The sequence below is a fragment of the Drosophila subobscura genome, chromosome A (genome assembly GCF_008121235.1).
Source record: "Drosophila subobscura isolate 14011-0131.10 chromosome A, UCBerk_Dsub_1.0, whole genome shotgun sequence".
Taxonomy (NCBI): Eukaryota; Metazoa; Arthropoda; class Insecta; order Diptera; family Drosophilidae; genus Drosophila; species Drosophila subobscura.
Window position 1 is genome coordinate 13,707,429 of NC_048530.1, and position 26,270 is coordinate 13,733,698.

A 26,270-nucleotide genomic window follows, 5' to 3' on the forward strand; every position below is an offset into this window, starting at 1 on the left:
AAATTGTTTAAATAGATAAACGGTTCGGTATATTTTGAAAGTGATTGTGTATATTTCAGTATTTTTTTTTCGAGGGTCAGGCGGTTTATTAAATCGAAAAATGAGCGGTAACACTAACCATCACGGAAAACGCGGACACCGTGGTGCAAAATAAAGCGAAGAAAATTGGTGCAAGCGGCCTTAAAACGTACATATAAAATGAAATAGCCAGTAAAAAAAGTAGCAACCACTAATGGTATTTCCCCTACTGTTTGTTTCCAAAGTGCGCCACTCTTTGTATCCCCCGTGATCAAACCCGATTTCTGCCCTTCGATTGGCAGTGGGAGAAAAAGAAAAAGTCTGACGACGACGCGCAGCAGCCCACTGCTTGAACACTCGCAGCCCAGCCTGGCCCAATCTTTTGCCCAGTGGCCACAATGAGCACCACCACTGACTCCAAGGCGCCCCTGCGGCAGGTGAAGCGAGTACAGTTTGGAATTTTATCACCTGATGAAATTGTAAGTGCATTTCCTTCAAATGTCTGCGACGCCATATTGAAAAATGATCAAATTTCCAAAAAAGTCATCAAACACCAAATGCAAAAACAATATTTAGCTACGAATTGATGAGCTGGGAAATATGAGTGTGGGGGTAGAATTGTTTTTATACCCGGTACTTGAAGAGTAAATAGGGTATATTGTATTTGTGGGGAATAACGGTTGTATGTAACGCACAGAAGGAAACGTTTCGGACCCCATAAAGTATATACATATATTCTTGATCAGCATCAATAGCCGATTCGATAGAGCCATGTCTGTCTGTCCGTCCGTCCGTCCGTCCGTCTTGTTCGTCGGCTAGTTCTCAGAGACTATAACAGCTAGAGCCACCAAATGTTGGATCCAGACTGCTGTATGCTCACACTGAAACCAGTGTATTTCAAAAATTAGCCCCACCCCCTTCCGCCCCCGCAAAAGGGCGAAAACAATTTTGAAGATAAAAGAAAACTAAAAACGCCATTCCGTAGGGAATGACCATATCTATCAGATCACAAAATTGGGACCCGATTGGATCATTATTATGGCCAAAATGAAGAAATTAATTTGCGGTGGCCAAACCACCCCGTCCCGCAGCTTATATTTGTTTTTTACACATTCTCTCATTCACACTCTGCTTCGCGCAGTTTGTAGCCTCTGCCTCTGACGCGTCTCTGCCCTGACTCTGCAGTGTGTTACTCTAGGGGAGGGTGGCGAGCTAAAGAGGCGTGTTGGCCTGCGTAGTGTTGTTGATGTAGATGACAGATGAAGAAAAAATGTAAAAGTCGACAAATAGCCGCTAAGGTGCAGTTGTAGTACTGAGTACCGGGTATAAAAGTTGTGACGCGTAAGAAGCGTCTCACACGTCCCTTCTCGTTCATATTTTTAATGCCAAAAATCTATATATCCAGACTATTTTATATTATTTAAGGTGGGGGGAGGGCAGTTATGAGGTGTCATCCGTCTCCCATCTGCCAGAATGTATCGTATTATCTTTCATTGTTCCCGTTTGACGTGTTCCAGCGCCGTATGTCCGTTACCGAGGGTGGCGTCCAGTTCGCCGAGACGATGGAGGGAGGCCGACCAAAGTTGGGTGGCCTCATGGATCCCCGACAGGGTGTGATTGACAGGACATCGCGATGTCAGACGTGCGCCGGCAACATGACCGAGTGTCCGGGCCACTTTGGACACATCGACTTGGCCAAGCCGGTATTCCACATTGGCTTCATCACGAAGACCATCAAGATCCTGCGCTGCGTTTGCTTTTACTGCTCAAAGATGCTCGTCTCGCCGCACAATCCGAAAATCAAGGAGATTGTGGTGAAGTCGAAGGGTCAGCCACGGAAGCGTCTGGCCTATGTGTATGATCTGTGCAAGGGCAAGACTATTTGCGAGGGCGGCGAGGACATGGATCTGACCAAGGACAACCAACAGCCGGATCCGAACAAGAAGCCTGGCCACGGCGGCTGTGGCCACTACCAGCCCTCGATCCGGCGGACGGGCCTGGACTTGTCCGCCGAGTGGAAGCATCCCAACGAGGACTCGCAGGAGAAGAAGATTGTCGTTTCGGCGGAGCGTGTGTGGGAGATCTTGAAGCACATAACCGACGAAGAGTGCTTCATTCTGGGCATGGACCCGAAATACGCCCGTCCCGACTGGATGATTGTCACCGTACTGCCCGTTCCACCACTGGCCGTGCGTCCGGCTGTTGTCATGTTCGGAGCGGCAAAGAATCAGGACGATTTGACCCACAAGCTGTCGGACATCATCAAGGCCAACAATGAGCTGCGCAAGAATGAGGCAAGCGGTGCAGCGGCCCACGTTATACAGGAGAACATCAAGATGCTGCAGTTCCATGTGGCCACGCTGGTGGACAACGATATGCCCGGCATGCCCAGGGCCATGCAGAAATCGGGCAAGCCCCTGAAGGCGATCAAGGCGCGTCTAAAGGGTAAGGAGGGTCGCATTCGTGGCAACTTGATGGGCAAACGTGTGGACTTCTCAGCCCGTACTGTCATCACACCCGATCCCAATTTGCGCATCGATCAGGTCGGTGTGCCGCGTTCGATAGCCCAGAACTTGACCTTCCCCGAGCTGGTCACGCCATTCAATATCGATCGCATGCAGGAGCTGGTGCGTCGCGGCAACTCGCAATATCCGGGCGCCAAGTACATTGTCCGGGACAATGGGGAGCGCATCGATTTGCGATTCCATCCGAAATCGTCGGATCTCCATTTGCAGTGCGGCTACAAGGTGGAGAGGCATCTGCGTGACGATGATCTTGTGATCTTCAATCGCCAGCCGACGCTCCACAAGATGAGTATGATGGGGCATCGTGTGAAGGTGCTGCCCTGGTCCACGTTCCGCATGAACCTCTCCTGCACATCGCCCTACAATGCCGATTTCGATGGCGACGAGATGAACCTCCATGTGCCGCAGTCCATGGAGACGCGCGCCGAGGTGGAGAACATTCACATCACACCGCGACAGATAATCACGCCGCAGGCAAACAAGCCGGTCATGGGCATTGTGCAGGACACCCTCACCGCCGTGCGAAAGATGACCAAGCGTGATGTGTTCATCACACGCGAACAGGTGATGAATCTGCTGATGTTTCTGCCCACGTGGGATGGCAAAATGCCACAGCCGTGCATCCTCAAGCCGCGGCCCCTGTGGACGGGCAAGCAGATATTCTCATTGATCATACCCGGCAACGTGAACATGATACGCACCCATTCGACGCATCCCGATGAGGAGGATGATGGCCCCTACAAGTGGATATCGCCCGGCGACACCAAAGTAATGGTGGAGCACGGCGACCTCATCATGGGCATACTCTGCAAGAAGACGCTGGGCACATCGGCGGGCTCACTGCTGCACATCTGTTTCCTGGAGCTGGGCCACGAGATAGCCGGACGCTTCTACGGCAACATTCAGACGGTGATCAACAATTGGCTGCTGCTCGAGGGTCACAGCATTGGCATTGGCGACACCATTGCCGATCCGCAGACCTATAACGAAATTCAGATGGCCATTAAGAAGGCCAAGGACGATGTCATCAATGTTATCCAGAAGGCCCACAACATGGAGCTGGAGCCGACGCCCGGTAATACGCTGCGTCAGACCTTTGAGAACAAGGTGAATCGAATTCTGAACGATGCTCGTGACAAGACTGGTGGCTCAGCCAAGAAATCCCTCACCGAATATAACAATCTAAAGGCCATGGTGGTGTCTGGCTCCAAGGGATCCAACATTAACATCTCTCAGGTACAGTCTCGCGCATATATCAGCTCCTTGGAAGTCCTTAAGTCGCCTAATCGCTGTTTCTTTCTTTCTGTACCCAGGTTATTGCTTGCGTGGGACAACAGAATGTGGAGGGTAAGCGTATCCCTTATGGTTTCCGTAAGCGCACTCTGCCGCATTTCATTAAGGACGATTATGGTCCCGAGTCGCGTGGCTTTGTGGAGAACTCATATCTGGCCGGACTGACACCATCAGAGTTCTACTTCCATGCTATGGGCGGTCGTGAGGGTCTCATTGATACGGCGGTGAAAACAGCCGAAACTGGCTACATCCAGCGACGTCTCATCAAGGCCATGGAGTCGGTGATGGTCAATTATGATGGCACCGTGCGTAACTCGGTGGGCCAGCTGATCCAGCTGCGTTACGGCGAGGATGGCCTCTGCGGCGAGCTGGTCGAGTTCCAGAACATGCCCACCGTGAAGCTCTCGAACAAGGCGTTCGAGAAGCGCTTCAAGTTCGATTGGTCGAACGAGCGATACATGCGCAAGGTCTTCACCGACGAGGTGATCAAAGAGATGACCGATAGCAGCGAGGCCATACAGGATCTCGAATCGGAGTGGGATCATCTGATGCACGATCGCGATAACTTGCGAGTTATCTTCCCCAATGGCGACTCGAAGGTGGTGCTGCCGTGCAATCTGCAGCGCATGATCTGGAACGTGCAGAAGATATTCCACATTAACAAGCGACTGCCCACAGACCTCTCGCCCATGCGGGTGATCAAGGGCGTGAAGACACTGCTGGAGCGTTGCGTGATTGTGACGGGCGCTGATCGCATATCGAAGCAGGCCAACGAGAATGCCACATTGCTGTTCCAGTGCCTCATTCGGTCGACGCTGTGCACGAAATATGTGTCCGAGGAGTTTCGCCTGTCGACGGAGGCCTTTGAGTGGCTGATCGGTGAGATTGAGACACGCTTCCAGCAGGCCCAGGCGAATCCTGGCGAGATGGTTGGCGCTTTGGCCGCTCAGAGTTTGGGCGAACCGGCCACACAGATGACACTCAATACGTTCCATTTCGCCGGTGTGTCCTCGAAGAACGTGACACTGGGTGTGCCCAGGCTCAAGGAGATCATCAACATATCGAAGAAGCCGAAGGCCCCATCTCTGACGGTATTCCTGACGGGCGGCGCCGCCCGTGATGCCGAGAAGGCCAAGAATGTGCTGTGCCGCCTTGAGCACACGACGCTGCGCAAGGTGACGGCCAATACGGCCATCTATTACGATCCGGATCCACAGCGAACGGTTATATCGGAGGATCAGGAGTTCGTCAATGTCTACTATGAGATGCCCGACTTTGATCCGACCCGAATCTCGCCCTGGTTGCTGCGCATCGAGCTCGACCGCAAGCGGATGACGGACAAGAAGCTGACCATGGAGCAGATTGCCGAGAAGATCAATGTGGGCTTTGGCGAGGATCTCAATTGCATCTTCAACGATGACAATGCGGACAAGCTGGTGCTGCGCATTCGCATCATGAATAACGAGGAGAATAAGTTCCAGGACGAGGACGAGGCCGTCGATAAGATGGAGGATGATATGTTCTTGCGCTGCATCGAGGCCAATATGCTGTCGGACATGACGCTGCAGGGCATCGAGGCCATTGGCAAGGTCTACATGCATTTGCCGCAAACGGACAGCAAGAAGCGAATTGTCATCACCGAAACGGGCGAGTTCAAGGCCATCGGCGAGTGGCTGCTCGAGACGGACGGCACATCGATGATGAAGGTCCTCTCCGAGCGGGACGTTGACCCCGTACGCACCTCCTCCAATGACATTTGCGAGATCTTCCAGGTGCTGGGCATCGAGGCGGTGCGAAAGTCCGTCGAGAAGGAGATGAACGCGGTGCTGCAGTTCTACGGCCTGTACGTGAACTACCGCCATTTGGCTCTGTTGTGCGATGTGATGACCGCCAAGGGCCATCTGATGGCCATCACGCGTCACGGCATCAACAGGCAGGATACCGGCGCCCTTATGCGCTGCTCCTTCGAAGAGACGGTGGACGTGCTCATGGATGCGGCTGCCCATGCGGAAACGGATCCCATGCGTGGCGTGTCCGAGAACATAATCATGGGACAGCTGCCCAAGATGGGCACCGGCTGCTTCGATCTGTTGCTGGATGCCGAGAAGTGTCGCTTCGGCATTGAGATACCCAATACCCTGGGCAGCAGCATGCTGGGTGGCACGGCCATGTTCATTGGCGGTGGCTCCACGCCGAGCATGACGCCCCCGATGACGCCGTGGGTGAACTGCAATACGCCACGCTACTTCTCGCCTCCGGGGCATGGTAAGTTGATCGTTGTCTATAGCTGTGGCTATGGCGCCGTCTCTGTCTAACATTTGTTTCCATCTCGCTTTAATTCGAAACTCTTCTCTATTTTTCCCCTTTTTGCAGTGAGCGCCATGACACCGGGCGGACCTAGTTTTTCGCCATCAGCCGCCTCCGATGCGTCTGGCATGTCGCCAAGCTGGTCGCCCGCACATCCGGGCTCCTCGCCCAGCTCTCCGGCGCCCTCGATGTCACCGTTCTACCCGGCCTCGCCCAGCGTATCGCCATCGTACTCGCCGACGAGTCCCAACTACACGGCCTCGTCGCCCGGCGGTGCATCGCCCAACTATTCGCCCTCGAGTCCCAACTATTCGCCGACATCGCCGCTATATGCTGCGCCCAGTCCACGGTATGCCTCCACCACGCCCAACTTTAATCCGCAGTCGACGGGCTACTCGCCATCGGCATCTGGCTACTCGCCAACATCGCCGGTCTACTCGCCCACATCCAACTTCCCGTCGAGTCCGTCGTTTGCGGGTAGCGGCAGCAACATGTACTCTCCGGGCAATGCCTATTCGCCCAGTTCCACCAACTATTCGCCGAACTCGCCCTCATACTCCCCGACATCGCCCTCGTACTCCCCATCGAGTCCCTCGTACTCGCCCACGTCGCCTTGCTATTCGCCATCATCCCCTTCGTATTCGCCCACATCACCCAACTATACGCCAGCGACGCCCTCGTATTCGCCTACATCGCCAAACTACTCGGCCTCGCCCCACTACTCGCCGGCATCGCCGGCCTACTCCCAGACAGGGGCCAAGTACTCGCCGACGTCTCCGACTTATTCGCCGCCATCGCCCTCGTACGATGGCTCTCCAGGGTCGCCACAATACACGCCCGGCTCGCCGCAATATTCACCGGCCTCTCCGAAGTACTCGCCCACATCACCACTGTACTCGCCCAGCTCCCCGCAGCACTCGCCGTCGAATCAGTACAGTCCCACTGGATCCACCTATTCGGCCACAAGCCCACGGTATTCGCCCAATATGTCAATCTACTCGCCGAGCAGCACCAAATACTCGCCGACATCGCCAACGTACACGCCCACGGCACGCAACTATTCACCAACATCGCCCATGTACTCGCCCACGGCGCCCTCGCACTATAGTCCCACAAGTCCAGCGTACTCGCCCAGCAGTCCCACGTTCGAGGAGAGCGACGACTGAGCCGCGGGGAACCCTGGAGGAGGCGGAGGAGGTGGTTCCGATACGGACCTTTAGCTAAGAATCAACGCGCAATCAGCATGCGACACGAAAGCGAAACCGAAACCGAAACTGAAACCCCCCAAGAAGCGCACTTAAAAAAAGCATACAATGTACTGGCTATTGATTGTGTGTGTTCCATTACAATATACGTTGCTTTTTTTAAGTCTAGTTAATAAGATAGCTCCACGATTTAGCTGCAGCTGCAACGGCAATTCGCCCAATATGTCAATCTGCAATTGCAACAACAAACGTTTTATTAACATTCAGCCCGTATCGGGATGGCTGAATGTTGAATAATATAATCCAATAATTATGTATCAAGATATATTTTTTTAGCACCATCTCCGCCGGATGGCGAAATCATTATCAAATTGTTATTATCAACGCAGCTGCGTTTCGTACACATAAATATAAATCAAGTCTCATTGTAAGAGTGCAGCAGAGAAGCGAGCAAGCGTCAAGTATGTATTCGTCCAAAGTACATACGACCATGCCACATGCCACATGCCACACACACACACCCCACACCCCACATACATTTGATTACGTGTAGATCTATGACGATCAATTGCTAAACAAAATTGTAAATTATGACAGAAACGTATTAAATATACAATCAAAAAAATATCTAAAGCACATTCTTGTTGTTCGTAAATCGCAAATGAAGAAATTCGTTCAAGTATTTTCCGTGTAAATGTCCCCAACAAGTGTCGAATATTTGTGTCTGTAAGTTTGTTGTAAAAATGTTTCAATTATGTGTTATGTATTTGTCGCAGCCTTTATGTTCAGGAGTTACTTTATGCTGCACTGCTGTACCAGAATAAACAATTCAGCAGAATCTCACAAATGGGAACGCGCACAGAAATTGGAAGCGAACATTTGAATGCGTTAGAACCTGCGGCTCTAATCTCTGGAAGATTTTTTCCACTGCCTGCACAGCTTTGCCATTTGTCCCCGAGGTTTTTTGTGGTGTGTAAATGATGCATGTGTATGCTGCTTCAAGTTGATGTCAGCTGATGAATTAAGCTCAAATTAAAATATACAAAAATGTAAGTTAAAAAATTGTCAAAATTTTAAAGTGTTTATTTATGAATTGAATGAAATTTTATACGGTTTTATATTAAATTAATCAAATATTTATAAATCAAATAATGCTGGCGGAACTATTTTTGTTTGGGATATTTAGCATTTTGTGTCCTTTTTAGAAATTAGAATCAACCCACAAGGTGGTTCTAGTTTGCGAGATTCTGCTGCACCACCCTTGGGGTTCGACCTGTAGTGGGACTGACTGTAGTTCTTTAGATATTTGTAAGCTGAGCGACCAATGCCCCGCACAGGAGTTTGGCAAACAATTCACGAATTTGTTATCAGGTCGATTTATTTATGCGTTTGCGTGTCGCAAGTGTCAAGTATGTATTTCAGGTGAAGTGCGAAAAGGATACTTCAGATTTGGAAGTAATTGTAAACTATGGGATCGCCATCTCTTTCATGCTGCGTGGCTCATGCTCTTCCTTGATTGACGATTCACGGTCCAAGTGCATGATCGAGCGTAAGTTAAATGAATCTATAATTAGTTAGTTACTAAACATTTGTGGGCACAACTTACACACCTCTATGTCATGTCAATCTTTCTGTAGTCTTCAGGTCGCTCCACACCATCCTCCGATTCGGATTCGGACACGGGCTCCTCGCTGCTTTCAGCGCATGCAGAGTGTTTTAGCACACCCCAGCCATGATCCTTCATCAACTGTTCGAGGAAGATTTTCTCACGCAGATGCCACTTTTCCTCCATCGAAATCTTGTCGTAGTTCGGTTGAAAGAACTTCAAGTGAACAAATTGTGTGGGATAGTAGCCTGGATTCATCTTTTGCAGCTCAATGTACACAGTGCGCCCCTTCATGGCATGTTGCATGCCTTTGAGGATCATGCGTGTGTTTACAAAGAACTCATAGACCCTCTTGGAGTTGCAAGTGGAGGCTCCAGATCCATCTACAGGGATGGCCTTGAAGTAAATGCAGGTTCCGTGTTGGACACATGTCTGGTAGGATATCTTCTCATCGACCATCGTGACCTGCAGATGGAGGGCTTGGGGTGTCTGGAAGTATTTGACTTCGGGACGCGATCCAGAATGCAGTATTAGAGCTGCAGTGCTCGCTGTTATTCCTGTATTGGTGGATAGTTCCTTGCCGTTTGATTGTTTGTTTATTTCTTGTTGCGACTTTTTCTCCTTCGACTCTTTGGAGCGCTGGACTGTGGGGGCTTCAGTCAACATCGGATGGCGATTATTCGAAGCCGTCGAGCCAGTGGCCGTTTGCATCTCCTCGATGCGATCCAGCGCCACGCATCTCAAGAAGCAGTCATAAAAATCTTTCACTGGTACAACTTTCAGATCGGAAGCTTCTGATTCTTCAGGCTGCTCCTGCCCCTGCTCCTGGTCCTGGTCAACAGACACTGCAGGTCTCTGACTCTGCTTAGGTTGCAGCATGCCGTTGGTCTCTTTCTGAGCCACGTTAAGCCTTCGGGTCTCCAGTACACGCTGAAACCTGGCCTGCAGCTTACAAGCGTCCTGTTCTGAGGGCGAGCACTTGTCCATGTCCTCGACGATGTGCTCCTCTTTGTGCCCATTTGCCACCTGTTCCTGTTCCTGTCCCTGTTCCTGTTCTGGGGGCTCTTGGGGATTAGTGGGATCGTCCAGCTTGATAAGCTCCTCAAAGAACTTCAAAATCTTCTCTTTGGTTGCGGCACATCGCTTGCTCATTTTGGCCTCGATCTGGGCTCTGAACAGGTTCAAGTGCAAATTGAATGTCTTCAATGTCTTAAGATAGACCATGGACGCCATGCATGAGACGAAGATCGTGTGCGAAGTGGAGAAGATGACTTTGGCCTGGACGAAGTGGTCCTTGGGCGCATTATCCAGCCAGTTTTGAACCGTACTCGCGTCTCCGCGAGCCCAGTCGCGATCACCCAAGTGGTGAGTCATTCCCAGGAGGCGCAGGTCCATGGACAACGGCGGCTCATTGACGTACTCATCGGGGCAGACATGGAGCGACTTGCACTTGGTCTCGAAACGGCGCGTGTTATAGTCCATTGCCTGGACGAGCACCATGAGGTCCGACTGGACCAGATTCACATTCTCAATGGGTGGCACACTAAGCACCCGGACACGCTCATAGACATAGCCATCTACTGCCCCAGGCTCGGGCTTCCACAGGCACACGGCTTGGTGTCTCGGTGGCCAGTAGCGCGGTAGTGGCTCCACCTTATCCCCACTGAGCTTCAAATTCATCAGAGCCGGCAAATTACAGTCAGGGTTTAGACTGTACCATTTACCCTCCAGGGGCTTGTGCTCGAAGGCGATCACGCTGTAGTGTCCCGGAGAGTGCACGCGGGTCACTTTGACCTTAATGTCTCCCGCACAGGGCACAGCCGATGAACGGCGATCCGATTCGTGCAGATAATGACGATGCACGCATCTGGTATTCCAGCAGTCGCCGTGACTCAGGATCTCCCCGCACATTGGCTTTACGATGTTTTTCGTTATGTTTAACTGCTTTCGGATGCGAGCAGCCATCTCCACGATTTTGGGATCCAATTTCTGGCGGAGCAGCATGAAGTCAACCAGACGTGGCAGCTGCCTGGCGTTTGTCTCATCCAAGAGGACAAGCGAATCCAGGATCCGTTGATCCTTTGCAGTGGCTGTCGGAGGAGCTGGTGCCTTGGAAGGTTCCAGGACGTTGGCCACATTGTCGGAGAGGAACATGAGACGATTCTTGAACGTGCTCCATGAGCTGCTCATGCTGTAGTGGATGATGGTGTGCGCATTGCGAATCCTCAACTCGGGACAGCTGTCGGTGCAGACAAAGATGACGCCGCGACTGTCACACGTCCAGCTGCTTACCTTATCGAGCTGCTCCATATCCATGGTCTCGTAGTAAGCCAGACATTCGTACTCGTACTCCGCTAAGGCCACACTCAGCTGGGCCATTTCCACATCCTTATCGCAGAATATTATGGTGCGATAATCTGCCGGCGGGCGCTGACGAAGCGTATTTACGATCGCAGCAACCTTGTCCTTGGCTCCGACCATATTGACCAGCAATCGCATACCGCCATAGAGAGCAGCTTCCAGGAGATCGCCAAATATCAGGCACGGATATTGATTGAAACGCCGCATCTGAGCAATCAGGGAGTGAGTCAAGTGTTGGCAAACCATCAGCACCTGTGGACGTGGATAACGTTGGGAGCCCTTGCGTATTGGCCTACTATGTTTGGCCGTCATGCTTGGAATGTACTGCTGGGCCAGCTTCAGTTCCTCTTGCTGCATCATGTCCACGTCATCGAAGGCCACTATCTGCAGCTGATTAAGCTTTAGCAGGCCCTCCCCTTGCCGGCATGCGTTGGCAAATCGGGCGGGGGTGGCCACCAAGATGCCTATTTCGCTGATCCACGCGCCCATGAATGTGGCAGTGCACTCCGATGGAACGGTCAACACCTTTGTCACCTTAATGGTCGACATGTCCTCGTCGGTCTCATCCTTGGGCATGAGTGCTCTGCATAGGGCGGCCACCTGCTCCATTCGAGTCAGGTCTGGCACTAGAATCAGAACAATGGGTCCAATTCCATGCGAGATATCCAACAGGTCATCCGCCATTTCTCTCTTCTGGCGATTTGTGGCCAGGCTCGTACTGGCAGCGTGGCAAATCGGCGGCACATATCCCATTGTGCGGCCGCTGCGTGGGGCACTCACAATGAGCACACCGTGACCCGGTCCATTGAGGATATGCGGCCAGGCATAGCTCTGCAGCCGCTGCAGACGGTTCAGGCCCAGTTTTCTCATTCTCTGCACAATATCCGGCAGCATCGAAACCTCTGCGAATGTGCGAAACGGCGTCACATTCACATTTGCATGGGCCAATGCATATTCGGAGCAGTTTGACCCTATAAGCGGTTGGATAAAACTATCAAGCTTGAGCAAATTATTGTTCTTGTCGTCTGACATTTTGTGGCCGTTGGGCTGATCGCTTTTCGGATGCTTCTCAATTTCGTCGATTTGTTTTGGTTCACTCAATTTGCAAAAATGGCCCAGCCGGAAGAAAGGATCGGCGTGAAGGTGGCTGCGCTGCAAGCTGGACTTGAAATCGATATCGGTGCTTATCTTTCTATATCATTCGACATCCAGTCCTTCTAGTTGAATTGTTTAATTGAATTACAGAATAGTGCATTAATTTACAGTTAATAAGTTTGTGTATTAATTTTACAAAAAAGTTAAAACTAAGTAGACGCCAAACAATGTTTGACAAATAAGCCGAGTTGGCATCCCGACCCGACCGACTGCAATCGATAAGTCCGCCAAAAATTCGCGAAATTGTGAAATTGCCAATTTTATGGATTGGAGAGCCAATGTGGCCACTCTTGAATCTCATTGTAGAGCGTCAGGCCGGGACTTTGTGTGCTGATCACCTGCGAGCCTGCAATCAATCCGTAATCCTCGCTCAGCTCCCCCTGCCTTACGCCGCACGCCAACAGCTGTTTGGCCGCCTGCAGCGCAGCTGCCGTGGGAAGTTTTTCTATAAAAAAGGGAGAGGATCGGAGATCAATAACCAGCCGGTGTAAATACAAGAGAAATGCAACTCACCCCCGTAGTTGCCGATGAAGGCAACGCCCGTGCCATTGGCGTTGTAGCCGTAAGTGTGGGCGCCGCGCAGACCCCAGCCGGTGCCCTCGTAGACGATGCCATCGCTGCCAATGAGGAAACTGGGGATATGGAGCGGAGCGTTGCAGTGCGTCAGCTGATGTCTCTGTTCATGCTTACTTGTAGCTGATGTCGTCAAAGTCGAGCTCCGTCTGGTGATAGGCCTGCATGCCCTGCAGAATCGGAGCACACTGAAGCAGTCCGCTGCACTCGCCGGTGACCGTGTGATGGATGACCACAAAGCGGATGGGGCGCACCTGATAGTGCAGGTTCTGCGAGGGCTTGCCGCCCCACTGCCGCTTCAACTTGATCTGCGGACAAATATCGGACCGATGGCGAGCTTTACCGGAGCCGCCAGCCACCACCGCAACAATCAGCGCAGCAGCGGCCACGACGAACAGCGTGCAAAGGCGAGCAGTGGGAAGCATGACTGGCGCTCGGAGAGATCTGGCGACGGATGCGAACTGCCCGAACGGTTGCCTTATCAAGCGTATTTATCAAGATGTGTGAACTCTGATCCAATGCGATCCATTTGGGGGACTCCCGTACCCAGCCGACGCTCTCTTTCCACACTCATTTGCGGCGGGGCTCTTTGTTGCCACTGTCAGGGCAGACGGCTGAGCAGCTCAACCGACTCGAAAACAGGTTGCCAACTTAACTGACTGCTTGCGGCATTTCCGAGAGCACACACACACAAAGCCCACGCCAAAACGACAAATGTTTCCCAGAATTTGTTGACGCTCAAGCAAGTACTTTGTCCCTTATGCCCAAACACGCTCTCATATATGTACACTTACTGACACGATTTACAGACGCTCTGCTCTCTTCATGATGGAAAGGCTTCAACCGAAGCTGAAGCTGATAACAGGGCTGGCGGCACTCTCAGTGAGTCACATTAGACCGCTCTCTCGAGAACGTTCATTAAGCCACAAAGAGAGAAGGCAGGCAAATCTATCAAGCGGAGCTGCTGCACAGGCAAATGATCAAATCTTTTGCTAGTGTTATGGATTGACGTCATGGGTCTGGATGATGATAAATCCCTTGAGCCGCTGCTGCTAACGTTCGGCACTGTGAATCCCATGGAAGCTCATTGAATGGCTTAAGATTTATGGAAGCTGCTGCTGGAAGACTGGCTAAGCGGACAAGTCTCTATGCCTCTAAGCCTCACTGCCGGCAGCTTTTGAAGGCATCTCCCTATTTAATGGTTGATTTCTTTGTTGCTGCATGGAACAAGAGCGATGTTTGCCGTCTTCCCATCTGTTCATTGGGTAAAAATGTTCAGTTTAAGGCGCATAAATGATTTGTTTATGTATTTATGCACTTTTTATGTGTGTTTCTTTCACGCATTTCTTTTGTTTCCATTTCAGAAATGATTGCAAATTCTATCACAGAAATTACCCACAACCCACCGGCGCCTTTCTGCTTAATTCTGCACTGAAAGGCAAATAATTGTGTAAGGCATTCTCAGGCTCAACCTGATCCCCACCCAAATGGTGAGTTTTTATTGGAAATTAATTTCATTTAATTGGAAATGTTTGAGATGCCATTCCCTGTGCATGCACCTCAGGGCCAGCTGGGCTCCAGCAGCACTTGTGCGCTGCCTGGAACCGATCCGATCCGATCCGATCCGTGGCTGTTCCACAGGGTGCCCAAAGCGGCGATTAGACGCTTGAATGGCTGCACAGGGGCCGAACACCCTGTCAACGCGCCGAATGGAATTGGCCAGCGGACAGCGCACATGTTCGATTATGGCCAAAGAGCGACCAAGCAGAACCAGCACCCAGTCAGCACATGGATGCCCGGACTGGCTTTGTGCTTCACTGAGTGCGCAGGGTAATAATTGAGAGAGGTATGCCAGCAGGCGCAGGCGCAGGCGCAGCACAAGGGAGCACCAACTTTGGAGGTTCAACTCTGCTCCTGGCACCATTCAGCGTTCAGCGTTCAGCGTTCGTTCGCATTCCGTGGCTAGTCGCAGCGCGAGACGGAACTCGGCTCGGACAGAACACACAGACTGAAGCACACACAGCGTAAAGTCCCAGTCCAAGCTTCCTCCTTTCACTGCTCCATCCTTTGGTGTGTGTTATTTGTTGTTGCTGCTGTTTGCGTTGATTTTTTTTCTGTGCCTGTGCCTGTGCCTGTGCCTCCGCCGTGTCCGTGTGTGTTTTTTGGGCGTCGCGTGAAGTGCACGAGCGCGTCATGATTGTCAATATGCCCGTCAATGGCACGGGCAGTGTGAGTGCTCCCGGTGTCCATCCAAGTCCAGCCACAAACAACAACAACAACAACAACAGCACCAACAATAATAATACTAGCAACAACAACAACAACAGCGGCAGCAGCAGCTCCGGCGGCGGACACCTCGTTGGAGTTGGAGTGGGAGTGGGAGTGGGAGACTGCGAATATAATTTCCTGAAGCGCAAATACGAGTCGCAGGTGGAGGTTGAGGGACAGGAGCTGGCACTGGGCCAGGACTACGATCAACTGGAGACGAATCCCTGGAAGAAGCGCCACCTCGAGTACGATGCCGGCGACCTGCACTTTCACCTCCAGCTGGAACCACCAGCAGCCAGCAGCACGGCCAGTGGCGGCTCCGCGGCTCCCTCCACCGTTGCCGTTGCTGCTGGGCCTGGGCCTGGGGCTGTGATTGGAGCTGGATCGGCACCAGAGTCATCGGCCGCGTTTATTAACGATTTGTTTGCCTACGACAGCAGCCTGCTGGTGCCGTCTGCCGCTTTTTGCGGCCCACCCAGCACGCTGCCCACGACCTCGCTGAGCGCACCCCTGGAGGATGGTCCCGGCGGCGGCTGGCAGGCGGGCGAGCTGCTCGAGCTCGATCATCGCTACAACTCTGGCCTGCAGGCGGAGATTGGCCAGTTGAGTGCGACGCTGCCGCTTGCCAGCTCCCAGCAGCAGCAGCAGCAGCTCCAGCACCAGTCGCAGTCGCAGTCCCAGCCATCGGCACAGAGCTTCATGGTGCCACTGAAACAGTCGGGATGTCGGATTCTGCCCACGGGCAGGCGCACTTCGGCAGGATCCACGGGCACGCCATCGACTGCGACTGCTAACGATGGCTCGGAGGCGGACTTTGAGGACAAGAACCTGTCGTGGCTGCTCAACTTTAAGTTTGACGAATTCCCCCATCTGTCGCCCCATGGCCAGGGGCAGGGCCAGGGCCAGGGACAGGGACAGTCTCAGCCGGTGGGACAAGCCGAGGCCGTAACGCCCACAACTATTGTCAGCACATCGCCCTGCAGCTCGAACTCGCCGCAATCCGCATCCACATGCACCACAAGCTCAAACCATTCGCTCAACTCCAGCCAGGGCCACGGACCAGCGGCCCTGATGGATCAGCGGGACCAGCGATCCCCCAAGAGCTGCACCAACGCCCCCCCACTGGGTGCATCCACAGTTGGAGTAGCTGGCACTGCAGCCGGCGGCAACATGAGCAGCTCCACGAAGACCGGCCGCAAGTTCGAGGAGCTCGTCATGGAAGTCACCTCGGAGCTGGATGGCAGCGACATGATAGTGGCCGAGCATGTTGTGGTCGAGGACACGACCTCCAAGGCGTGAGTATAGTCCGAATTAGCAACTAAAGTGGCAGCAGTCGATCTAGGGAGCTGCCTACACGTCAGCTGAGTGGCCGCACCCTCCAATTGGGATCCAAATTGTATGAAATTAATGCATGAATCTAGCAGATTCCATAGCAAAATAGTCAATGAGCAAAGGGATATCCATTTACCAGAGTATTTGCTTGGAAATGCTTTCCTTCAACCATTCCCAATGGCCCAACAAATCAGGACTTTAAAACGGCGTCTAAGAATGAGTTATCTATGGGTATTACTTGATTCATTTCGCCCACTCTCTGCCATGTGTGTCTTTCGACTTTCTGCAAGCTTTTTGCTAAACATTTTCTTAATATGAAACTTGCTTTCTTCCATTTCCATTTTTCATTTGTGGCGCCGCCAATCGATGCCGATGCCGATGCCGAATCAACGAACGAACGAACGAACGAACGAACGAACGAATGGAACACCCAAATGCCACCCAATCATCCCACCGAAACGTGAAACGTGAAACCCGAAACCCGAAACCAACCACCGCAAAACAAGCAGGCCAAAGAAACCACCGTTCACCTACACGGAACTCATCGAATACGCCCTCGAGGACAAGGGTGAACTGACTGTGTCGGGCATATACCAATGGATATCGTAAGTACTCCAATCCCCAATGCACCCACCCTATCCTCCCACACCAACACACACCTACACACCCCCACAGTACACTTGATGGACGCCATTTTGTTGGATGCTTCTACGGCTCTTGTTCTGGTTCTGGTTCTGCTTTTTGCTTTGGGTTTGCTTCGGGCTGGGTTGGGTTGGGGAAGCGCCAGCCGGATGCAATTAAACAAATCTCAAGAATTCCTCCTGCGCATTCCCGCTGGCCATTTGATTGGTTCCCTTCCCTCCTCCCCTCCTCCCCTCTTCCAGGTGTTTGCTCCCTTCACAAACAGCGAAAAGCGAGAAGCGAGAAGCGAGAGGGAAAATCCAGCACCGAACCGAACAGTGCAAAGTGCCAAAAGTTTTCGACTCGAGCAATTTATGTGCAGAAAAACTGCATTTTGCTTGCTGATGGGACTGCTTAGTGTGTTATTGTGTGCGGGTTGTGGGGTTTTTGGTTGCAACAAGTTGTTGTTGCAACTACAGTGAGCAGAGCGGAAACCTTTTATTTATGAGGAATTTGTTGCCATTGGGGCATACGATTCAAGTCGAAGCTCTCAAGAAATTCTGTTGGATTTTTTGCTCAATTGCAAATCAAGCTAGAACTTCCAAAAGAAATGCCCACAGAGGTCGGAGGAGCTTATGGACATACAAGATGTCTCAAATACCAAGCTACTCGTAGAAGTTTATTGTTAAAGTTTCCGAATGTGTTTGGCAGATGTTGCAGCATAAAGTGCACAAAGTGTCGGGAGTTTGACCCAGAGGCTGCCTCTTTTAAGGACTGATTGCAGCGACAAAGCGCGAGAAAAAGTGTGTAAATTGTTCTGCACAGATGCTGGTGTGTAGCAACACGAAATTCTATGGCTTTGATTCTGATTTACAGCATTTAATATGTAACAAATTCCTATGACCATATTTTGTGGGTGAATCGCGTACAAAAGGCAGAAGAATCCATTTTCGCTTCTCTTGCCATGCTCCAAGTACGAAAGGATTTCCCAATTTATTAGCTCTCTTTGCACAGAGAAATCTTCAGATTTGAACGCTTATAAAAAACAAAATTAGAGTGTACTTTTGGTTCTTAATTCAGCATAATTGATCCATAAATTCTTTGTTCTCTGCTCTTCTACCGAAAGATTCATTTATCGCAAGCTTTGGCCACATTCAACTGGATAATCAGTTGCACTTCTTCCAGCTAAATGTTCGAGCATATTCCAGGCCTTTGCTTCCAAAGTTATGGGACTGATATTCCATCCCTAATAACCTATTACCTACTTTCGGTCCCACCCGAAAAACTATCCATTGGGCTCAAATCACAAAGGAAAGCAACAAAACAAAATGAGAGAAAAACTTTTAACACATTTTTCAAGGTTCATTAATTCGGGGCTCCCTCCCCCTCCTCGCCTCCTCGCTTATGAACGGTAAAAAACTCATCCCTGCCGCCCACCCCCTGCTGCCGCTCTGCACCTGTGCCGGTGCGGGTGGTGCGACGGGTGCGGCTGGTGGGGGTGCCTGAATCAGTGTAAATATTTGAAGCCGCAGCCCAAAATGTTGCGTGTAAATATCCTATATAAATTTACATACCCTCTCAAATGGGTGGTGGGGAGGGGAAGCAAATAATTTATGACATTTGCCCATCACCTGCACCAGCCCAACCACCCAACCACCCACCGACAACCGACATACCCACACCCCTTTCGGGGTGCGGGGGGTTCATTAAATGTAATGAGCCGACAGTCCAGGACGGCTCGCTGCTTGGCAAAAGTTTCGTCTCAGCTCTTGGCTGAGTTCCGCTTTTGGGGAACTTTTCATTAACCATTCACAAATTTACTTTGTGGCTCCGAGAAGTGGGGGGGTGGTGCCACTGCCACTGCCATCGCTGCGCCACCCCATTCATGGCCACGTCCTCGTCGCATTCAAGGCAAAAGAAATGACGCCTGCGCAGGGGCCAATGCCCCTCCCCCGTGATCCACACAGTGCCCAGTACATGCGAGTATGCCCAATAGCAATTTATTCAACCTTTTGTCGCCCCCGCCCCCGCCACCGCGCCCACCCGAGCTTAATCGTTTTGCCTGTCCTGGCAATTGCCCATGAAATTTCTACGCTTGCACATTTGCTCACAATAATTATTAATTGCGGGGGTTGGGACTGGTATTGGGGTCTGGACTTCGGGTCCCTTCCGGCTTTCTACACCTTTTACATGCATCAATGCATCCCGGGTATCAGGTGTTTGACATGCCCATGCCCATGCCCATGCCCATGCCCAGAGTTGAGTGCAATTACCTGCCAGTGGCAGTGCCAGTGCCTGTGCCAGTGGCAAGGGGTTAAGTGGGTTAAGAGAGGGAGTGCTGCATAGTGCTGGGTAGTGGTGGCATACGGCCGCTTCCGCTCTTCCGGTCAATTGGAAATGTGCATATTGAGTGTTTATGGGATGCGGATCATGCATGATCGATCCCAGGACATGTGCCACATTTATGTAGACAAAAGCCACCCTTCCTCCGCGGCTCTCGGCAACCGCAATTGCTCTTAGCTGGGGCACAATCCTAAAAGGATCCAGCAGCTGTAGTGCAAACATTAACATAAATATCATTTGAATAAAAATGATTATTTTTAACGGGAAACTTCGACTTCTGGCTATGTCAGAATTGCATCAATTATCCTTAAAAATGTATAAAAATATATTTAATTACTTTTTACTTCTGCAATAATGCACAGAGTTGGCAGTTTTGGTACTAAATTTGCAGTAAAGCGCTCACAACTGCGCTGTTGATTTGAGTTTTGTATAAACAATAAACAAACATAATCACAAAGAAGTGCGAAAAGTAATAGAAAATGCCAGGAAATTTAACGCAAACGATGCTTGATACTTTTCTTTAATAATTATCTTCAAAAATGTCTTTATAGATGTCTCTCCCTCTCTCTTGTCACACAAATATCAGCTGTTATGGCTCGCTCGGTTCCGCCAAGTGGGGGGCATTGCACGAGGAAGAGAGTGTTACAGAGAGAGAGAGAGAGAGAGTAGACGCACGGCAATTTAATTTCTTATTTTGGACTATTATAATGATAGGATCTGCTCTAGATTCGGCAATCTGATAAGTTTGTCTATTCTGTACGATAATTTGTCCGTTGTCTCGTTGCTTGAGCATTTGTGTGGCACATTGGAACAGATTTACAAGCAAATTCTGTTTTTGATAGTGTTTGGAGGATCAATAAAGGTGGAGACAACCACATCTCCTTTGATTGCTCCACCTTAAGTCGTCAGATATAAGAAGAGAGAATACACTTTCTGTGCCAGCCAGAACGGGATCCTAGATGGAAGTCATTGGTCATGTGATAACAACTGCCTTGGGAATTTCTATATATTTTTTTTTGTTTTTTTGTTGGGTGGGCGTGGCTGGGCCGCATGTACACCCACCCACAGTTCGTAGAAAAAAAAGAAGAATCGACAATTGCCATTAAAAACTTTTTCATTTTGCTTGAACCAAAAATGAGGCAACTTGGGCTTTTCGGTTTGGGTTTGGGTTTGGTTTGGTCTCTGTCTACTCAGCTGCAGGTCTGTTTTTGTTATGTTTCTGACTCTGGCCATAAATCCACCAAAATGTATTTTAGTGGCTAGGCGAAGGGGCACCCAAGACGGTGGACGGTGGACGGACGCCAACGAGCCGCAACAATTTATGAACTGACTAACGTAGTGCCATAAATATACAGAGATACACATACAATTCGTTGGCACAACTCATTCAGATATACCACACGAAATATATGTATAGTTTGTGGAGCCAGAGACAGGGCCAAAAGCCAAAAGTAGTTGCCCAGTCTGATGGGTCCTTGCTGCCATGTCAGAATACAAAAAAAGAAAAAGAAAATGAAGCTCTCTCTCGCTTTGAATATTTACTACATATACATATATACAGATATATGTATATTGTATGCATAGAGAGAATGGGTGAGGTGGATTGCGTGCCAGGCACGCCCAGACACGAGCGAACCAACCATTTAGTCCGAGCGACCAGCCTATCAGACCTCATCAGAGAGTGCCTGCAATGGGATGGTGGATGGTGGCTGGTGGCTGGTGGGATTTGCTGGCTGCCTGCAGGAGACCGAGGGCGTGTGTTGCTGCCAGTCAATTACATTTCAGTGCCCGAGAAGGCCTGGACAGGAGGAACTAGAGCAGAAGCCTCCCCCCCATTACCCCCCACCAGCAAAAGAAGCTCGTAATATTTTTTGTATTACAATCGAAACTGAAACTCAAAATATAAACTTGCATATATTCAGTACAAAAATGAAGATACAAGCCCACATATAGTACATATACATATGTACATGTATATGATAATAAAGAGTGTGTGGGTGTGTGGCATGCCGTGTATTCCGACAATTTCATACCGAAAAAACCTTTAACCCAAACCCAAGCCCAAGCCCAGGCCCAATCTCAGCCCCCACAGAGCGAGGAGTTAGTCAGTCAAATTCATTGACAACGATGACTCGAGCTGATAGCTGCGGGTATTTGATTTTTAGCAACTTAACAAAGCCACTCAAATCCCACCCACGAATACATACATACATATGTATTTACATACATACATATATCTTTGACGATTTGCCCCGACGCGAGTACGTGCTTGAGGCCGGCTCCCACGTTGACAATTCGACAAGTGCGACGATGGCTTTGGCTTTGGGATGGAATGGAATGGAATGGCATGGAATGGATAGATTGGTTGGTTGTGTGGACGGTTCTGGGTTTGTCTGGATGTACGTATACACATGTACAATGTCGTTTCTTGTGTTGGCCTGGCCCATCGATTGCGCTGAGTTCATGATTAAGCCCAAACAGACATGCAGATGCCATAAACTATTGCAACATCAATGCCTGCGCCAGACTTTATATTTTATATTACAAGTGCCTGCTCGTCCAGGCATGGGCATGGCCATAATGGAGCTAGTCAGGCGGCGGCTGACAGTTTACTTTTTTGTGGGCAATAACTGAAAGCTTAAAGAGCTAACGCAAAACTGGAATTAAAATTCAGTTTAAGAAATAATATTAAAACTCTTGGGATTATCTGCAACCTCAAAATCCAGCTCAAATGTGCCACAAAATTGGGTTTAGCTTTAATTCATGTGCAGTGTTGGGTAATTTATAAATCCGTGAGCCATAAAACTAGTAAAAAATGTCTTAAATTTCAGCGTAGATTTTGTAACCCATAGGTTTTGGAGATTACAATTTATTCACAGTTTATTTATTATTTATTATTATTATTCACATGGGAAAGTCCGAACATTGTAGGAAGTAGTTTTGATATTTAAACAGCAAGCTAAAAAGCTACATATGTACATAGATGAGAACTTTTGAGGAACTATAAAATGATTTAATGATTTCTGTGTCTCTTAAATATCTGTACATATGGATAACCGAAAGGTTAAAAGAAGCCATTCAGGCAGGAAGCAGTGCCATTTGAGTACAAATAAATACATTTATTAGCAGCCCAGCGCAGCACAATCCATTAAATTCCAATCTAAGCCATGGGAATGGTTGGGGTTGGGTCTTGGGCTGCCCCTTCTGCTGCCTCTCTAGCAGAGAGTGGAGTATGGCAATGCCTTTTCTCAGAGAGAGAGAGAGAGAAAGTGGAGCATGTCCATGCCTACACCGATCCCGTTATGCCCGTAAGCAATTTCAAGTGCCAAATCATTTGACTTCGCTGTTTGATGCGTCATGACGGGACTGCGTGCCAGATCGCTTGAGGCATGTACATATGTACATATGTACACTCCGTAACAAAAATATAAATATATGAATACACATATCCACGGCATTTAGCAATGATATCTGGGCACAGGAATAACCCCACAGGGGGACACACACATCCATTCCTGGGTAGGTCTGGGCTGGGGAGACGGCGTAAAGCGAGTTATCAGAACATTACCGAGGGGTCATTAAGGACTCCCTCCCCTGCCCCAACCCCCTCCGCAAGGAGTCATCCAAACAAGACGGAGCGTCACTCCGCCATGAATTTCTCTATAATTCATTTCACTTCATTTATGAGTCGTCATTCTCCCATGCCCAAAACAGCACAAAAAAAAGGAAAAACTCACCAGGAAAATACGCGGAAAATACACGGAAGAAAAGCGAAAAACCAAGAAATTCCCTCAACACCCCCTCACACCCCCTACCCCCCTGTGGAGTCCTCCTCTTTTGGGGCTCGCGTGCTGCAATTTTTTTGGATTGCTTTTCAACTCTGCGTCGTGGGCGTAGAATGAACGGTGGGAGGGGGGAGTGGCAGGGGGGTTGCACTGGCAGTTAACCAATGACATAGCACACAGATCCCTCCATCGGGGGGTTGCTTCGTTTCTCTTTCCCCACAAGCGGCACGTGTCTTCCAGTCATCTCCCACACCCAACCCCAACCCCACCCAACCCACGCCGAGCCATGTCTGTGCCGTAATTTGAAATACTTTCCATTTTTTTGCCCCGAGCCCCGAACCCCAACCAACTCGAGCCACCACCCAATGGTCGGTGCAGCCCATACCCTCCCCAAACCCATGGGCGAGTGCGGAGTGGGGAGCCTGCCCGGCATGGCACGCGATGTCCTTTCCGGTCGTCGTTGTTTCCTCTCTTTACATCTGGGCAAAATGGCCTGGCCGTAGCGGGCTGGGGGCTTGGGATTGGACTGCTTGGTGGTGGTTCCGCCTGCCATACACACGACTCCGACTGGGCCTGTTCGTGACTGGGAAAACGGGTGGGGCAAAGGAAAAAGGAAAAAGGAAAAGGGAAAAAGAGAAAAGAAAGAAAAGAATAAAAACGACGCATAATTTGTGCCAGTGGCAGTGGCAGTGCCGCTGTCCCTGTCCATGTCCATGTCCCTGTCAGTGCCCATGTCCATGTCCATGTCCGTGTCCGTGTTCGTCGGTCTCTGTGTGTGCGCGTCTGCCGCAGTGCCTGCACGATGACGTGTTCCATGGAAATTGGCTTTTCCGCCTTCCGCCACGGATTGGCTGCGCGGAAGAGGCAAACACCTCCTGCTGCTTCGTCTGCCGCTGAAAAACTTTGCTGAAACTGCAATTGGTCAGAGAGTGACCAGAGCATGGGGGTTGCAAATGATTGACCAATCCCCGGCAGTTGCTGCTTTTCCCATGAAAAACTGAGTTTTAGGGTTTAAGCTAATTTATTTTCGTTGTTCTCTTGGCAGCGATCGCTTTCCGTATTACAAGTCAAACGATGATCGGTGGAAGAACTCGGTGCGACACAATCTATCCATCAATCCGCACTTTCGGAAAGGCGTTAAGGCGCCACAGGGCGCTGGCCACTTGTGGGCCATCTCCAGCGGAGACTCCGCCGAGAATGTCTTGGCCTGGGAGCACGTAAGTGGAGCGGAGTGAAGTCTTGCTCTGCTCAGCTCTAATTAAGGTTTTGTTTCTTGTTCCTTGCAGAAGAAGCAACGTCTCGATTTGTTCTTTAAAATGGAGTCCATCAATCGGGAGCGCATTCAACAGCATCAGCAGCAGCAACTCCAGCAGCAACAGCAACAGCAGCAGCAACAACAACAACAACAGCAGCAGCAACATAATTGCCACTCGCCGCAACAGGGACAGACACAGACACAGACACAGGGAATAAATCAATCGAGCAATGGCTGCCTGTACGATGAGGCAGCCGTGGCAGCTGCCACACTCACGCAGGAGATGCTGCAACATGCTGCAGCAACGACAAACGAGTCAACGTCAGGACAGTCGCAGTCACAGTCGCAGTCACAGTCGCAGTCCCAGACGCAGTCTCAACATCATTCCAATCATCAGCATCACCATCATCATCATCATCACCAGAGACTGCTGCCCTTCAATGATCTGCTGAGCGACGACGAGCTGCGCAAGACGGCCGGCCAGATACTCAATGGCATTCATCGCGAGGTGGAGGTGCAATCGGTGAACTCCATCATCAGCACCTACCACGACGTGCTGCTCGACAATGGTGAGTGCGAGTCAGCCGAATCGAACCCAGCCATAATCTAACATGGTTTATCTCTTCCCTGTTCTCTCTGTTTGCTTTCCAACCTGAAGACTATCTCAATCCCATACACAAGGACGTTGTCGTTACGGAGAGCGGCCTGAGGCAGCAGCAGCATGGCAGCGTGGGCAGCGGCATACACATGAACAGCGGCAACAGCCTGACCCACTCGCAGTACTACATCACCGAAATCGATCCCATGGAGCTGGGCATACAGATGTCCCACCAAGTGGAGCCCTCCGAGGAGGAGGTGCTATTCAGCGATGAGTTCAATCTCAATTACTTTGGCTACAATCCCGGCAGTGACATTGTCGCTTGACCGCGCAGACAACACTCGGAATTGGCTTCGGTTCCAGTGCCTGTTTCCGTGTCAGCTTCAGCTGCGGCTCCAGCTCCAGCGCAGCCAAGCAATTGAGGTGGCCCAGTGCTCTATGCTCGCTCCATGCCAGAACAACAATCGTAACTGTAGCAGATCCTACTCATAAGCCAACTCTCAACGAAAATACTAGTCACACATTCACCAAAAAACACTTACAACTAACCACCTAAGGACCTGTAGGACTGTAGAGGAACCTTTACCCATCATCAGCGCATAAAACCCTCTCCCCGTCCACGTCCCCGCCCCCGCCCCTTATGTATAGTCTAGTCTTGAGTACAAATCGAATGCTCAAATCTCATTTTTGTCTACATTTTAGTTGAATACTAGGTACGTCCACAAATAGGCGCTAAGTAGCTTTCTAGCGTTAAGAACATGTTTATGCAACATATTGTATCCCTCATAGCTCTTTCCCGAATTTAGTTAAGTGTTTCTACAAGTAGTCGAATAAACCCTACCTACCCTACCTAACTAAACATAGGCCTATCGAGCATATACTTATAGGCAGATAGAGATACAACTAAACCCTATAAAACGAACTTAGAATAATGTACTTGGGGTACACTGTTTACCCCCTCCAACCTGTCTATCCCCTGTCTGTAGTAGTAACTGCACCTAACTGGTTTTATTCATTATGGCAAA

General features: G+C 50.3%; 4 protein-coding genes across 8 annotated transcripts; 2 read left to right on the forward strand and 2 right to left on the reverse strand.

Annotated features, from left to right (window-relative positions):
* Positions 1–99: 99 nt before the first annotated feature.
* LOC117894004 (DNA-directed RNA polymerase II subunit RPB1) lies at positions 100–15,424 on the forward strand. 3 transcript variants are annotated; one of them, XM_034800839.1, is made up of 6 exons: positions 100–187; positions 264–497; positions 1,536–3,779; positions 3,857–6,101; positions 6,210–7,347; positions 15,404–15,424. In XM_034800839.1, exons 2-5 carry the CDS (start codon positions 417–419, stop codon positions 7,307–7,309), a joined length of 5,670 nt encoding a protein of 1,889 aa, XP_034656730.1. In that variant the 5' UTR covers positions 100–187; positions 264–416; the 3' UTR covers positions 7,310–7,347; positions 15,404–15,424. The 3 variants fall into 3 exon arrangements, with proteins under 3 accessions (XP_034656730.1, XP_034656722.1, XP_034656737.1); XM_034800831.1 differs by lacking the exon at positions 15,404–15,424 and having other exon boundaries at positions 6,210–7,975; XM_034800846.1 differs by lacking the exon at positions 15,404–15,424 and having other exon boundaries at positions 133–497; positions 6,210–7,975.
* Positions 8,397–12,455, reverse strand: LOC117894020 (putative ATP-dependent RNA helicase BoYb). 2 transcript variants are annotated; one of them, XM_034800859.1, is made up of 2 exons: positions 8,959–12,455; positions 8,397–8,859 (listed from the first exon to the last, which is right to left on the reverse strand). In XM_034800859.1, the coding sequence occupies exon 1, from the start codon at positions 12,345–12,347 to the stop codon at positions 8,961–8,963; it is 3,387 nt and encodes a 1,128-aa protein (XP_034656750.1). In that variant the 5' UTR covers positions 12,348–12,455; the 3' UTR covers positions 8,397–8,859; positions 8,959–8,960. The 2 variants fall into 2 exon arrangements, with proteins under 2 accessions (XP_034656750.1, XP_034656757.1); XM_034800866.1 differs by having other exon boundaries at positions 8,955–12,455.
* Positions 12,531–13,604, reverse strand: LOC117894097 (peptidoglycan-recognition protein SA). Its single transcript, XM_034800974.1, has 3 exons — positions 13,161–13,604; positions 12,984–13,102; positions 12,531–12,915 (listed from the first exon to the last, which is right to left on the reverse strand). The coding sequence occupies exons 1-3, from the start codon at positions 13,466–13,468 to the stop codon at positions 12,731–12,733; spliced, it is 612 nt and encodes a 203-aa protein (XP_034656865.1). The 5' UTR covers positions 13,469–13,604; the 3' UTR covers positions 12,531–12,730.
* On the forward strand, positions 13,858–26,270 carry LOC117894076 (forkhead box protein A2). 2 transcript variants are annotated; one of them, XM_034800949.1, is made up of 8 exons: positions 13,858–14,308; positions 14,408–14,533; positions 14,608–15,372; positions 15,433–16,606; positions 17,153–17,248; positions 24,438–24,609; positions 24,679–25,216; positions 25,306–26,270. In XM_034800949.1, exons 3-8 carry the CDS (start codon positions 15,237–15,239, stop codon positions 25,569–25,571), a joined length of 2,382 nt encoding a protein of 793 aa, XP_034656840.1. In that variant the 5' UTR covers positions 13,858–14,308; positions 14,408–14,533; positions 14,608–15,236; the 3' UTR covers positions 25,572–26,270. The 2 variants fall into 2 exon arrangements, with proteins under 2 accessions (XP_034656840.1, XP_034656831.1); XM_034800940.1 differs by lacking the exons at positions 13,858–14,308; positions 14,408–14,533; positions 14,608–15,372 and having other exon boundaries at positions 15,405–16,606; positions 17,150–17,248.

Excerpts from the sequence above, each read along its gene's own strand:
- LOC117894097 (XM_034800974.1), bottom strand. The coding sequence starts at position 13,468 with ATGCTTCCCACTGCTCGCCTTTGCACGCTGTTCGTCGTGGCCGCTGCT. Across the intron at positions 13,103-13,160 it reads TTTGACGACATCAGCTACAA|TTTCCTCATTGGCAGCGATG; the intron begins GTAAGCATGAAC and ends CCATATCCCCAG. Across the intron at positions 12,916-12,983 it reads CTTCATCGGCAACTACGGGG|AAAAACTTCCCACGGCAGCT; the intron begins GTGAGTTGCATT and ends CCTTTTTTATAG.
- LOC117894004 (XM_034800839.1), top strand. The coding sequence starts at position 417 with ATGAGCACCACCACTGACTCCAAGGCGCCCCTGCGGCAGGTGAAGCGA. Across the intron at positions 498-1,535 it reads TTTTATCACCTGATGAAATT|CGCCGTATGTCCGTTACCGA; the intron begins GTAAGTGCATTT and ends GACGTGTTCCAG. Across the intron at positions 6,102-6,209 it reads CTTCTCGCCTCCGGGGCATG|TGAGCGCCATGACACCGGGC; the intron begins GTAAGTTGATCG and ends CCCTTTTTGCAG.
- LOC117894076 (XM_034800949.1), top strand. The coding sequence starts at position 15,237 with ATGATTGTCAATATGCCCGTCAATGGCACGGGCAGTGTGAGTGCTCCC. Across the intron at positions 15,373-15,432 it reads CAACAACAACAACAACAGCG|ACTGCGAATATAATTTCCTG; the intron begins GCAGCAGCAGCT and ends TGGGAGTGGGAG. Across the intron at positions 25,217-25,305 it reads CGACGTGCTGCTCGACAATG|ACTATCTCAATCCCATACAC; the intron begins GTGAGTGCGAGT and ends TCCAACCTGAAG.
- LOC117894020 (XM_034800859.1), bottom strand. The coding sequence starts at position 12,347 with ATGTCAGACGACAAGAACAATAATTTGCTCAAGCTTGATAGTTTTATC.